We start from the raw sequence: 13,763 nt of genomic DNA, 5'->3' as shown, positions 1-13,763 counted from the left end.
ACCTCCCTTTGGTAGAGGGTAGATGAGCAAAAATCGCAACACGCCTGGACTACCAACTCGTACAGCAGCACTGAATGACGGAGAATTACCATGCCATCCACGAGAGATCCGTGTGTGATGAAAGATGTGCAATTGGGAAAAGTGGTATCTTGTGATAATCCCTGTCCATACGCCGCCTTGCGATTCATCGTGGGATGGCCGACCCAAGCAGAACATCACACCTTGAAACGCCTTACTACCTACCCAGGTAGCTCATGCCCTCACAACTTTTGATTACCAGTGGAACCATCTTGGGAGTAGGAAACATGGCGAAATCCGCATAGCTCCGCATGAGCCAACTCTCCGGCACAGAGCCGTCGCCAAGGTCCCCATTCTGCCAGGCGCATGCAAGAAGCTGTCGTCGCGGATCGCCCTGATCATACCCAGTGCCAACCTTAATACCAATACCAGCTATGGGCTGTCCTGAGATGCACGAGGTCAGAACTTTGTCCAACACGTAGGGATCGGTCGGATCTTTGTTAGGCGACGTACCTAGAGCCAACCTGCAGGCAGGCCCGAGACCATCATACCGTCAATTCGTGGAAGTGGGCGGCCTTGCGCAACCTGGCGACATAGAATCCGACGATGTAGTCCTTGCAAAAGGGAATGCGATCGTATTTCGGTGTGGTATCTACTGCTCGACGGTGGTGTCGGCGCCATTCTCCTTCGCCTTGTCCTTGTCCCCCTCGGGGACAGAAGTAGCAGCAGTGCCATCGGCAGCAGCGCGATCGAGCTCGGCGCTGCGCTTGAGCAGGAACTCGCCCAGGACACGGAGGGGGTCGGCGGGCCTGTGAGGTAGGAAATAGTTAGCCACCAAACTCGTTGACTTCTAGTGCGAGGAGGGGTGGGCAGGGAAAATGGATGGGGCAGGGCGCCTACTGCTCCTTTGCAATGATCTTCATGCCCTCCATGACGTGGTAGGTCACTTTGCTGTTGAGATACTGGCGGGTCGGGGCGCCGTGGGCAGCTGGCTCGGTGGGCATTGTGACTCTATCAGCAGTGCGGTCAGCCGGCGCGGCGGAGGCGGCACGCGACGAGTTGTTCTCGAGGCGGGCGGACACACCCTCCTTGGAGCCGGTGGGCGTGGAGGTGCGGTTGGGCGTCGGCGGGTTCGTGGAGGAGGAAGCGGTGGTTGTGGTGGTGGTGGGGTTGTTGTTGCTGGCGAGGGAGAGCTGGGCGAGAAAGTCAGAAGGAGCTCTGAGGTGGACGAGGCCCGGTTCGTGAGGGCTTCGGCAGGAGCCCGTAGGAGAGGGCCTGGCGAGGCTGATGGTCAAGGTGGTGTTGCGGGTAGCCATCTTTGTCTTTGCACAATGTAGGCAGCTCGACGGCGAGGTGTAGTGTGGTCTGGTGAAGGCGCAAAGGAGGTGGGGAGGTGATAGTTTATGGGGTGGCAGTGGTGGTTCTGTCACTCCAAGAGGCTTGTAGACAGGGCAAAGACCAGGCCACATAAAAGTCACGTAGCTGGGAGCTAGAGGTCATTGTGGCGATTGTTGTGAAGTGATCGTGATTGTGCATGTGGTTGGTGAATGCGAAGCAGGTGAATAGAGCAGAGCAGTGGTTGCGTGCATAGCAAATTGTAAACACTCACAGCCGGATCAGTTCCTGTCTTAGAAGCCTTGACTCCTGATTCTTCCAAACCTGCCATTGTAACATCTTGGCCATTATTCTCCTTCAGTGCCCCATTGTCTGTTGTTGTCGCAGAGCCCTCGGCTTCCGCAGCGCTTGTTCCGTTCTCGAGGACCGGAGGGTCGAAGACGGGGGTCGGTTCTGACATGTTGGGACGGGTTCAACGACTTGAGACGGGATGGTAAGTCGAGTTGGGTTGGAATTTTGAGAAATAATTGGATTCCCGGCCCGCTGTCGAGCTGTAGATCGGATCGCAGAAAGCTGTTCTGGTGGATATGTGCAAGGGGAAGATGTTCCGAATTGGATTTTGGAGCTCGAGGTCCCTCCCTCTTCCCTGTCGCGTGCTGGACTTGGCCGCGGCAGGCCCACCCACTGCAGCTCTGCAGCTACTTGAAGTAATGCGGCAGGAATGCAGGGGTCCTAATGGGAGCGACCCGCCCACAGGCAGGCTCGACGCGCCTAGAACGCGCCTCGCCGAATGACATCAATCGCGTCCGTCTTAGGCCTTTGTCAGCCCGTCTTGAGCGGCTTTGGCTGCCAGGCAGAGCAACTAAGAACGGAACAGAGCTGGTCATTTTGTTTAGATGGCTGCTCTTCCTGATCAACACCACCCTCATGTTGCCACGCCATGGACGCCTTTGTGCGCAGAGCAACGGCCTCGTCCACGTCTCGAGAACCCCTGGCCGACATCTCAAATTCGGGTGAAATGCCTGGCCGACCTGCGAAAAGGGTGAAAATTGGGGGACCCCGACATGATGACAGCAACTTTGACGACGATGGACAGTCCTCCGACGCGTCAACACACCGGTCCGTCAAGAAGTCAGTCAAGGCACCCCCAAGGCGCACGAGGGAAGTCATACCGGATTCCGAGGACGAGGACGAGGTGGACCAAGATACCTCAACCCACCATCATCATGAAACGGCCCTCGAGAGTGCTCTGCCTCACATCAAGGCTGACGTGGATGCGATCGAGGAGTATGAGGCAATGAGAGCCTCTCAACTTAGCACCGAGGACGCAAATGACGCACAACCTGAGTCTGACGTCGACCGGAGGAAGTGGGTCAGGGGCAAGAGCTCCATCTATGTCGACGCTTTCAATCTTGCCCTGGATACAGTGCTCGAAGACGAGGCCCACTTATTTGATGAGAAGGAGATGGCTGTATTTGACCAGTGGCGCAGCCTGGATTATGAGGCCCAGTATCTATACGTCCGTCTGTTTCTACGGAAAGTCGCCGCTTGGCACCGGCGCGACAAACTTGGCTACTACAGCGATATATCGGACCCTGATGCCGCTATCGAGACGCTGCAGCGGAGTCGCCCATTGCCCGTAGCAGAAGAGAGCACCGGGGCAGAACCTGATGATGATGATCATGGCGATGGTGAAGTTGCTGGTGTCGCCCTGCAGGATTGGTCCCTCGGCGACACCTTTACGTTTGCCGACTCTTCCGATGAACACATCACTACAGTTGACGAAGCTGCTGCCCTGCTAAGTTTGGACGAACTCAAGCTTCTGGCCAAGGAGGCTAAGGTCCAGGGCAAAAACAAGAGTGATATCTTGAAGAAGCTATTGCGCATGAGCTCACAACAGAGTGGTCTGTTGTCAGTGGGACTACGCCGGGAGAGCACGACTGGGTCAATGGACTCGGCTGGTCGTGAGACTGGCAGCGAAACTCCCGACCCAGACGCGAAACAAGAGTCAAACCGAAATCAACACTTCCTGGCCAAGATCATCGCCATCACCGGGCCTTGCGTCAGGATATCGCCTCCAGTTTTCAAGCTTTTCGAACGGGTACATCTTGTTTTCTATCGGTCGACAGAGTGGACGGAGAAGTCTCTAACCACCATCATACTGGCCAAGATCTCGAGGCGGAATTTTCCACAGTACATTGTCGACCGGACATCCAACATTTTCCCTGACCGTCGCAGCCTGTTGGACTTCGAGCAGGCCATGCGACTAGAGTTTGAGGTCGATCAGATCCTCGAGTTTAACGGAACTCCTGGCGAGGAAGGTCACCAACGTGTGCTGGAAATATTTGATAGTGTTACTGCTCGCTGGCGGAGGCTTTTGAAGGAAGAAGAACGCAAAGAGAACCAAGTTTACGAGTTCGGCGAGGGCGCATACCTCCGCCGTCTCAATGCTGCACATGCGTATACCAGGATCGCACACAAGGCAGCGTACGTCTACGGTCGGCTGCACGAGTATCTGCGAGAACACGCACTGCTCACCGAGCTCTTGGCACAGCGCTTCTTCCAAATGGCTCGGCGCGGGTCATGGTATCAGCGCAAAGCCTTGCTCGAAGAACACTACATGTGGGAAGAGAAGCCCGATCCCAATATTGCCGACCAGGAGCAACAAAAGAAGCACTGGCGCCGCATCGCCGTCGCGACCTGTGAGGCTGCCCTCGAGGACCGAGATTGCCATCTCATCTACCACTTTGATCTACAGAAACGCCTGACCAAGCTGGAAAAACGCTTACGCATCCCTAAACGACTTCAGCATGACTTTGGCCACGTCCGCCTGCACAAGCCAGAAGAACACAATGTCACAGGGACCCAAATCAAGCGTGACGATCCTACAGCCGGCAAGCGTGGTGGGACAAGCACCAAAACGATCTGGGTAGACGAGGCCGAGGGTGGCGGCGAGTGCAGCGTCGAGGAGATGTGCTTGTCTCATTACCGCACCGAGGGCTGGAAAGGTTACCATTCCGAGGGCGGTATTTTAAGAACGCTGTTTGCATACTTATTCTACGACATTCTGTTCCTGTACATCCCCAACGTATTTCAGACGGCATACCAAACGTGCCCGCTGGACTTACACACCGACGCCTTCTACGCCACCCGAGCCTCCGAGATCAACCACCGCCTCGCCGAGATCTCAAACGGCGACGCCCCGCGCATTATCCGAGGGGTCGACGCCGAGCACCGCGAGAGGAGGACGTGCGTGGGGCTGAACTGGGACTACGAGCTGGAGGACCTCGTGGAGCTCGCGGGCTGCTTCCGGGGCGAGGCCCTCGCCGCCGTGTGCAAGGTCATGGCGCAGGAGTACAGGCAGAGGGGGGGTGGGGTCCCCGACCTCGTGCTGTGGAGGACGGAGCCTGAGCCCGAGTGCATGTTTGCCGAGGTCAAGAGCGCGAATGACCGGCTGAGCGATACCCAGCGGCTGTGGATTCATGTCCTGACGGGAGCTGGGGTGAGGGTCGCGTTGGTGAATGCTGTGGCGGGAGATATCAAGGAAATTGATTGATTTACAGAGTAACGTATACATGACAATAAAGATACCAAACACAGGTTACAATGGCCTGTCAGAAGTGATATAAACCACGAGGGTTACAGAACGGAGCCTCCATGGATCGAGAAAGTAGACGCATGCGACAGTGAATAGGGGGTACGTACCTTGCGCACGTCTTTAAATAGGGTGCCTTCTGGGTCCTTCTCTGCAATCAGGATTTGGCCATATGCCTACTTCGAATATTGGCAATCGCACATTTGCCAGACCCAATCGACCCTGTCGCAGTCCGACACCTTGCCAAACACCGCCCACCACTGGTCACGGCCCAAAGACCGAACGACTGAGCCTACTCATCACCCAAGTTTAGACAAACGGCGCAGCACGGAAGTCAGCATCAACCAGGCAGTCAAACTAGCCCAGATCAGCAGAGGCATACTTCCAGGCATCAGGCTGGTGTGAAGCTTCTGAGGGAAAGCCTCTCATCCACATCTGTTGGCCCTCCAGTCCAAACTATCCATTGCAAGGACACGATCTCAACATCGACAAGGCTTGGCTCTCCGTCGTTATTCATGTACCTCCTTCGATTCGATACATCCAGTCCATTATGGCGTCCTACATGCGGCTTTGCGAAGACTGTGATCGGTGAGTGAGATGTGTGGGCTTGCCCATCATCTTTCCCAAACCCATTCTTTTTGGTTGAGTCACAATCCATAACAATTCACTGACACTGTTCAGCCTCCAGTCATACCCATCGGCCTGCTACAAGCTTCTCATGGGAGGTTATGACGGCGTGTTTGGCCACCTCATCGAACCCACCGTGAACAAGTTTTCCTGGAACGACGACTGGGAAGTCAACCACGAACACAAGACCGTCAAGCTTCTCAAGACTACCTTTGAAAAACGCCGGGACGCCATTGATCACCTACTGTCTGCTGAAAGAGAGAAGGGAACATTTAGGGTTCTGAATAAATGGACGGGAGAGAGGTTTCCCGTCTTCGGGCCGAATAGAGAACTCGTCGCAGACATCGAGCGCTCAGCCTCTGGCCTTTTCGGAACTGTTACCTACGGAGTTCAACTCATCACGTACCGAGAGGACGAGGACGGCCTGCTCATATGGGCTGCTCGTCGCTCGCCGAAAAAGACGCTGTACCCAGACAGGCTTGGCGTGACCGTTGGCGGGAGCCTGCCAGCTGGAGAGACTCCTTAGGAATGCATGATCCGCGAAGCTCAAGAAGAGGCGGGACTCGAGTCCCAGTTGGTGGAATCCCACGCAGTGTCTGTCGGCACCATCAGCTACGTCACCTCTTCCGAGGCTAAGACCACCAGCGGTGGAGAGTCTGGATTGATTCGGGCCGAGATCCAATATATCTACGATATGAAAGTGGGCAAGGACGTGATCCCCACACCTAACGACATGGAGGCTTCAAATATCAGCCTGTACTCTGTCAACGATATCAAGAGAGCTCCTGATGATGGAGACTTCACTCCTGCGAATGCTTGCCTCATGCTGGACTTCTTGATCCGCGATGGTCTCGTCACCTATGAGAACGAACCCAGGTACAACGAGATCATAAGCCGCCTGCACCGGCCTCTGGGCACTTACACAGCCTGAAGCACTTGCTACAAATGAACGCTCGACAATGATCAGCACATGGTTCTAGCCTTGCAACTGTCAAGGATACAGAAATGGCCTTAACAAATGGCTACTGGTTGACTTTTGGTCGTCAAGTATCCAGCTAGTCAATACCACATTGTGATTTGGAAGCCTCCATTGATAATACACTCTACCCAGCGTTGACACACTAATTTCCTGTCTCGCAGCCAGTCCAGGTTCACTCGCCCCATCGTCTGGACTCATCATCGCCCTCCCACTCAGTCTCCTTGTAGCCTAGCTCCCTCTTGACCCGTTGAATTGTCGCAATATCCCCGGCGTTCTTGCCAGCTGCATCAGTGATCTTGACGGCAGGACGTCCGGCCGCCGAGGCGAGCTTGATTACCACGTTGAGGGGCGTTGACTTCTTCCCAGTGATGCAAGCTGTGAAATCATTCGTGAAGAAAGTCCCAATGCCAAATGCTGACTTGAATCCGGCCGCCTCAGACATTTCCTTGAGCTTGATACATAGGTCGTCATTGAGGGAGTCGGAGAAGACCAGAGTTTTGTCCCCAGAGATGCCAACTTTATCATAGAAGTCACGCATTAAGCCGATAAATATTTCCGGGTCCCCAGAGTCCTGGCGAACTCCGCCAAACGCCTCGGCGAACGAATCTGACCGTGGTGCGAGTCTCGGAGACTCGACACGCGCGGGACTGAGCCCGTCTCTTCTCGGCGAAGAGCGCGATGTTGTCTCCATGGGTTGTGCGAAGGACTCAAGGAATGCTGGAGTGCCAAAGGTGTCCGTCGGCACAACTTTCCATATGCCCTCGCCGAAGCAGTCAAGCCAGTAACGGAGTGCTAAAGCTGTCGAAGTCCTGTAGTCGTCGACAACAGCGGCAACACCCATGAACCATTCATGACCCACGGTCCCCATTGGCTTCAGTCCGAACTTCTTGGCCAGTCGCACATTGCTCGTACCTGAGAATGAACCGGAGAGGCCCAATTCATATCCCCTTTCCTTAGCTCGAACCAGGCCCCGGAGGACCAGAACTTGTGTCAGGCAGTCTCGTCTCCTTCGTGCTCCGTACTCTGCGAAATTACATCCGGCTTCCAAGAGCGTCATGCCTTTTCTGAAGGCCTTCTCCTCCTGCCCTTCGTGCGTCCAATCAGTGTCCATGAACCGAAAGTACGCTTCGCACACCAGCACTAGCAAGGGCACTTCGTACGAGATTGCCTGAGCCCATGGACCCTTCACTACGAGGCGTAAAGAACCCAACTCCTCGCTACTTTCAGCCCCATCATTGGGGTCGAAGTCAAGGAAGACGTGTTCTTTGGGATTGAGGCGCAGAGTCCGGAGGAAACCTAGATAAGCCGGTTTTAGAAACGGGCACGCCTCCCGCAAGAAAACCAACTCGTCCTCGTCAAGGGTCAGAGCATCCAAATCTGGTTGATCAGCGCAAGAACGGCAGAGATGTGTCAAATTTGGGCTCACGGTCAATTTCCTCCTCCAGCCAGCGAAAGGCAGCCCTTGAAAACTTCTTCGCCGGGGTGCGATTTGTGAGCTCATATGCTACCGGAACATTCGGGAAGTACTCGAGAACAGCGGCTTGCATCGTCAACTTGCACAGGTCGGTGTCCAACAAAGACAGAGCACCGACGCCTAGCGGAATCCTCGCATATTGATCTGGTTCCATGGTATCCAGCTCGTGAAGATTGAGGTGTAGTGAAACTTGTGGCAGAATACCACAGTCAGCTCCAGCGACCACAGTGCATGTTTTGCGCAAGTTGTGGAATCACATTAGCCACCATGTCATCAGTGATGACGCGCAAGCAATTATTCCGGTTAGGTTCGGGCCTTTGTTTTGGCCCGCCCACCGGCGAGCATCGTTACACGGCATCGACTTGAGATGCAGGATCTGCAATTTCCTGACATTTGGATATCTTGTGTTTCCCCTAGATACTAGATCGGCCCTCGCGACACATGTGCAGACAAGGATCAAGTTCTGGCACTTCATTGATATTCCAAGACTCCCAGCTTATCAACCACTCTTTTACCGTGCCGATATGCTGAGATTAATGCGTCCTGTCAGATGGAATTTGTCAGGCGATTATGTTCTCGTTTCTTTTGGATACATACTTGTATCATATAATATTTTCTACATGATATGATTAATAGTCTGATGGCTAAGACCCATTTAAATCACTGCCATCATATACTTACCAAGCACAGGTTATAATGGCCCTGTCTCAAATCATATATCAAAGATGGTGTTGTGCGTGAGGGGAACGGTGCAAGAGAGGGTTTTTAGACTTCGTAGGATTTGGCGCTAAAGTTTAGGAACAAGTATATGAGTCAAAGTCCACTAATCTCGAATTTCTCCTTCTTCTCCTCGTGATGATGAAGCAGGTCTAGAATAGTAAGTTCAATTTTGGAACGCTCAGTTCCATGAGACTTAATTGCAAGACGCCGAATTTGACCACGCTCAACGTCATGACGGTCAATTCCATGGAGCTCAAAGCCATAATCCCTAAGTCCATAACCTCTCATTCCACCAAATGGTGATCTTCGCTGTGCTTCCAAAAGTTTACCAACCGTCACTTTGCTTTTACGGTAGTTGAGCAGAACTTTCAAGCCGAGTTGATCTTCCTGATCGCACTTAAGCACTGTAATCAGCAACTCGTCCTCGACATCAAACCCTTCGGTTTGGTTCTCAAGGTCAAGGTACTTCTGGATGATTCTTAGGCCGTGAGGCTAACTGAGGCGCATGCATTCCTTGAGGATGCCCGTGGTGAAAGGAATCTTTTGCCAATCTCGGTTGAGCAGTATCGGTAGGGTGGATTCCACCAGAGTGTCGTTCTTCGCTGCCACCATCACTAGTTTGTGACTGACAACGAAGTCGTCGCCTCCTCGGTCAAGCAGCAATTGAAGCATATCCCCCAACTCTCGGTCGGACAACCCAGGTCTGGGCGAAGTCTGCACAATTTGCAGACACATCTGTCCCGTCATTTCCACGAAGTCGTCACCTCCCCGGTCATGAAGCAGCTGAAGCATTTCCCTCAACTCCCGCCCGGACAGGGCAGATTTGGGCAAACTCCGCACAATTTCCAACCATATTCGTCCTGGACTTTCCACGCCTGCTCTAAGATGAAACATCAGACACTCAACTCTGTCCCTTTCACTGCATACTTTGCAGGTTCCCAGGCAATACCTGTCCCTTAGTCTTCCTTGGTCAAACTCGTAAACCCAAATCTCGTAATGGTATGGCCTCCCGAGGACATTGAGTAATATTTGTGCTGTTGTTACCAGGAGCTGCGTTCCGTTTTTGGTCATCTCACACATTGCGACTATTTGTCCTGATAGCTTTTGCGGGTCAAACAGAACCTGACCATAAGCCATATGGTACTGGGTCAACAGGCAGAATTCTGAAGGTATGCGCAAAATTGTCACAACGGGCCATTCCCAATCGTTGCTCTCCCGGTTCACGACGTTCAGAAGGAATTTTCCACATGACCAGTGACCGTTCAAAAAAGCCCATTTCCAAGCTTTGTGTTGCCCAATTTCGAAGTCCCATTTGGCTGCCCCTGCCAACAGTTGCTCCGCTGCCTCTTCTCGGTAGTTTACGAGCGCAACGATCAGGGGTGTCCGGTGGCACTTGTCGCGGATGTCGATATCGGTCCCGAAACTCTTGGAAGTCAGCAGCTTGACGGAGCTTTGCTTCCCGTAGGCTGCTGCCCAGTGCGAGGGTGTCCATCCGTCTTCATCACCCGTGTTCGCCGTCGCCTCACTGTTTTTCAACAGTAAATCCATTACACTGGTATGGTCCCCTTGCGACACACATGATAATGGCTTCCTTCTTTCATAGTCAATCGGGTCAGGAAGAGCTTCATGTTGCATCAATATGCGAATCACATCGTCATGTCCATGTTCCGCAGCATAGCTCAACGGCGTCCTCTTTAACTCGTCTTCAGAATCCACTTGAGAACCATCATCCAGGGACTGCTTGACTATCTCTAGCCAGCCTCTCTCAGCTGCCCAGGAAAGTACTGTGCGACTCTGTCCGCGTAGAGAACTGTAGTCTTCGACCACAAGTGAAAGGCGCAGAGCTCGATGACGATCATTTTCGACTAGAGCCAGGAGAAAATCAGGGGCCGCGGTGTATGGTTCAATTTGAATCGAGTGTAGTGGCCATTGCGCCAACAAAGGCTTGATACACTTCCTGCGCGCATAAAATGGGAATGGAAAGCTCGACGGCCACTGTCAGTGCAAACATTTCGTTCGAAGGCCTGCTCCCTGACCAACCAAATAGACGAACGTATTCTCTCGTCGAGTCGAAAGGCCCATGTTCAGATAGAGGTTCAAGAATTTCGGTGCCGTATGCCTTTTTCCAGACAGTGCTTGCACCTATGGAGTTGTGCCCTGGCTTCATTGTCCGTATCTGGGTCGTTGTGAACAAGGACAAATCATCCCACCAATTTTCCAACTCAGCCTGAGCAGACTTGAGTTCAGTTTGCGTAGCTCCTGTGGCAATGACTCTAGCTGTTGCAACTTCTGACGCCAAGGAAATCTTGAGACCAGCCTCATCTTCCTTTTCCAACTTGGGATCCGAAATGATTGACCAGTTCCAGAGACTGAGAACTGCTTCAAGAGAGTTACGGTCAACCTCCCATGTGGCCGATCGATTTCCACTATTCGTATCTGGCTGACGAAGGAATATGTGGGCTTGTTGCAAGTGGGGGGCCGGAGAATTCACTGATGAGGGAACCACAATATTGAGACTGAATGCCATCGATCTTGTTTCTCTCCATCTAGGCTTGATGCCAGCATGGGCCAAGAGAATCTGAGTGCTGGATTCAATGGCCGTTCTGAGCTGCTGAGCTTGTCGTCGTAATGGAACCAGTCGATCACCCCAGTCCGCGGGCCCTTTTGACTTGTTGTTGGTAGTCGACTGGCTCGTCAACTCGGCAAGTCGGGATCGGTAGTAAAACATTTTCTCGGCAGTGCATGGCTGAGGAGGCTGGGATGAGCCTAGGACGTTCTTGGCCTCTAGCCAACGTGCCTCGGACCTCAAGTTCTTCTCTCCCCCATGCTCGGGGGATAATTCATCAGAATTGGACCCCTTGAAAGTGCATATCAGTGTCCTTCCACTCTCTTTCTCCTCCACAACGTCGTCGAATTCGGAAGAGCTGTTTCTCGCAGTTGCATTCCTGCCGCCTCTCCCACCATTTCCCGAAACGTTGATGTCAAGCCCATCCTGGAATAATGGGCCTCTAACGAGAAATCCAAAAGTGCCACCATCTTTGTGAACTGCCCCATAGGTCATTTCTATGGCTAACCAGTCTAGCTCGTGGCCCTCGACCTCATCGGGCCGATTCCGGAGAAGGTTCTGTTCCTTTTTCAAACGCCCTGTGCGCAGCACTGCGCGCACTATACTCATGACCACTATCGTAGCCAAGAGAACCACAGAGACAGATGAATGCATTGACCTCAAGCCGACGAATTGGAAAGCGAATCCAAGAATCGTCAACGCCGTAGCAAGTCAGACTTGTAGTTGCTCTCCAGGGTGAGATGGATCGTTTAGTTTCCAAGATGTGGTGCACTCTGTCAACGGCTGCGATGCATGTGCGAAGGCGAATGAGTCGTACGTCTGGTCGCCGATAGACTGATTCCCGGGCTGTACGATGTAGATGGCTGATGGACATGATTTGTCGGTGCTTCCCGTTCCCTCCGCATGATTGTGATGTTTGCAATCCATGAGAAATACCCTTTCTTCAGTGCTTCTTTCTATGAGGAAGGCGCAGTAAAACATGCCGCAGGATAGAGTTATTGTGCCGACTGCCATCATGGGAAATGCCCATACTGGAGGGGGTGCGTCATCCTTTTCCCACTGCCAAAGGTAGGTAGCAAGGCCTCCAAAGACAATAACGGAAGCCTGTGCGAGTATTCCAAGTCCTACTGCTAGCAAGTGGGCATAACGAGATTGTTTCTTGATACCAATATTGAACGATAGGTTTGAATTGGGGGCAAACTTGACAGTTCCCTTCCCCGAGGCATTGTTGACGGTTTCCTGATCCGGGTCATTATGGACAGCTTCCTGATTCCGTGCCTCAGTATCGTTTTGTTCAATGACCTTTCGGCGCACAAGTGTCCCTGTCTTGCGCAGAAGTGTCTCCGTCCTGCGAAGAAGCGTCTCAATCTTGCGTTCTTCCCAATTCGAACTCCTCGTCAAATACTCTCGAGGGACATAGATACCATGTCGAGGACTTTTCAGCTGTCTTTCAAGATGATCAAACCAATGGTAGAAGTCATTGGCCGCGCGATCGTGTATTACTTCGAGAATCTTTGCTCGGCCGAATACCCGGACAATGGCGCCGTTGTGATAGAGTTCGCAAACGTCCCGGCTTGTAGATGAACAAAGCTCTGCCTCAGCGATTCCTCCACCTTCCCTGCGCTCGGCCGACGAAAGCTCGCAAGGAAGGACCGCCACAAACGCGAATTACAGAAACCACAGCCGCAACGATACCTAGTGGCGCCATCGCGAAAATGAAGTTGTCCAAGATGGAAGTAGATTCGCTTAGAAATTGCTTAGTAACTTGTTCACCAAAGAGAGCAAGTAGCGGAGAAAGGTCGGTGGCTAGCTTGTTCGAGAAGTCGTCCCACCAATCGGCCCTCACAGTTGTCAGAAGACAGAACGCCAGGAGTAGAGGGTTGTGGATGGTTTTCAACAGCGGCATTATTACTATTTCAGTGATCTTTGGGGACGTTTGGGATGTTGAAGTACAAGTTTGACTCGCAAGCTGTTACGATTTCTGACGCGGAAATTCACAAAGACGGCGATAGCTACTCCGGCATCGAAGAAGTTGAAGGGAATGGAAAAGAGGGGCGGACCCGACCAAACACTGAAGATTCGTCTTGTCTGAATCTGTTCCATTTGCGATTCGCAGGTTCGTGATTGGTACCTCGAATGCTGTGCAACCTTTCGTCCAATCGGTGGAGTTCTCTTTTCGCTGGAACAGGTCTACCGTGCATAAAAAGGAGCAATTCCACAGATGGTTGGCGCTCTGTGGACACTATCATGCATTCAACGCCGCAGGTCGTTGGAATAGAAGGTGGACAAGTATGGAAATTGATGCGCGGCGGTGAGTGAAGCTGCACCAATAATGTCCTCAACTTTCCTCTCTCGATTGGTTTGAGACTGACCGCGTGTCTACCACACTTCTAATGGCAACTGTGCACCTTAAATTACTGCTATTATAAAATTTTTACGCACTGTTGGT

General features: G+C 52.7%; 5 protein-coding genes across 5 annotated transcripts; 2 read left to right on the top strand and 3 right to left on the bottom strand.

Annotated features, from left to right (window-relative positions):
• Positions 1-670: 670 nt before the first annotated feature.
• INS49_010691 (uncharacterized protein) lies at positions 671-1,813 on the bottom strand (the record flags this gene model as incomplete). The annotated part of the gene is made up of 3 exons (XM_043171416.1): positions 671-827; positions 919-1,211; positions 1,628-1,813. 3 exons carry the CDS (start codon positions 1,811-1,813, stop codon positions 671-673), a joined length of 636 nt encoding a protein of 211 aa, XP_043025981.1.
• A 480-nt stretch (positions 1,814-2,293) lies between these two features.
• INS49_010690 (uncharacterized protein) lies at positions 2,294-4,909 on the top strand (the record flags this gene model as incomplete). The annotated part of the gene is made up of 1 exon (XM_043171415.1): positions 2,294-4,909. One exon carries the CDS (start codon positions 2,294-2,296, stop codon positions 4,907-4,909), a length of 2,616 nt encoding a protein of 871 aa, XP_043025980.1.
• A 589-nt stretch (positions 4,910-5,498) lies between these two features.
• INS49_010689 (uncharacterized protein) lies at positions 5,499-6,506 on the top strand (the record flags this gene model as incomplete). The annotated part of the gene is made up of 3 exons (XM_043171414.1): positions 5,499-5,536; positions 5,630-6,059; positions 6,132-6,506. The coding sequence occupies 3 exons, from the start codon at positions 5,499-5,501 to the stop codon at positions 6,504-6,506; spliced, it is 843 nt and encodes a 280-aa protein (XP_043025979.1).
• A 220-nt stretch (positions 6,507-6,726) lies between these two features.
• Positions 6,727-8,182, bottom strand: INS49_010688 (uncharacterized protein; the record flags this gene model as incomplete). The annotated part of the gene is made up of 2 exons (XM_043171413.1): positions 6,727-7,931; positions 7,981-8,182. 2 exons carry the CDS (start codon positions 8,180-8,182, stop codon positions 6,727-6,729), a joined length of 1,407 nt encoding a protein of 468 aa, XP_043025978.1.
• Positions 8,183-9,240: 1,058 nt separating this feature from the next.
• Positions 9,241-11,923, bottom strand: INS49_010687 (uncharacterized protein; the record flags this gene model as incomplete). Its single annotated transcript, XM_043171412.1, has 3 exons — positions 9,241-9,628; positions 9,698-10,499; positions 10,789-11,923. 3 exons carry the CDS (start codon positions 11,921-11,923, stop codon positions 9,241-9,243), a joined length of 2,325 nt encoding a protein of 774 aa, XP_043025977.1.
• Positions 11,924-13,763: the final 1,840 nt, after the last annotated feature.

The sequence above is a fragment of the Diaporthe citri genome (assembly GCF_014595645.1).
Source record: "Diaporthe citri strain NFHF-8-4 chromosome Unknown scaffold_4, whole genome shotgun sequence".
NCBI classification, from domain to species: Eukaryota; Fungi; Ascomycota; class Sordariomycetes; order Diaporthales; family Diaporthaceae; genus Diaporthe; species Diaporthe citri.
The sequence above is the reverse complement of the archived record's forward strand: the minus strand, read 5'-3'. Positions and strand labels throughout refer to the sequence as shown.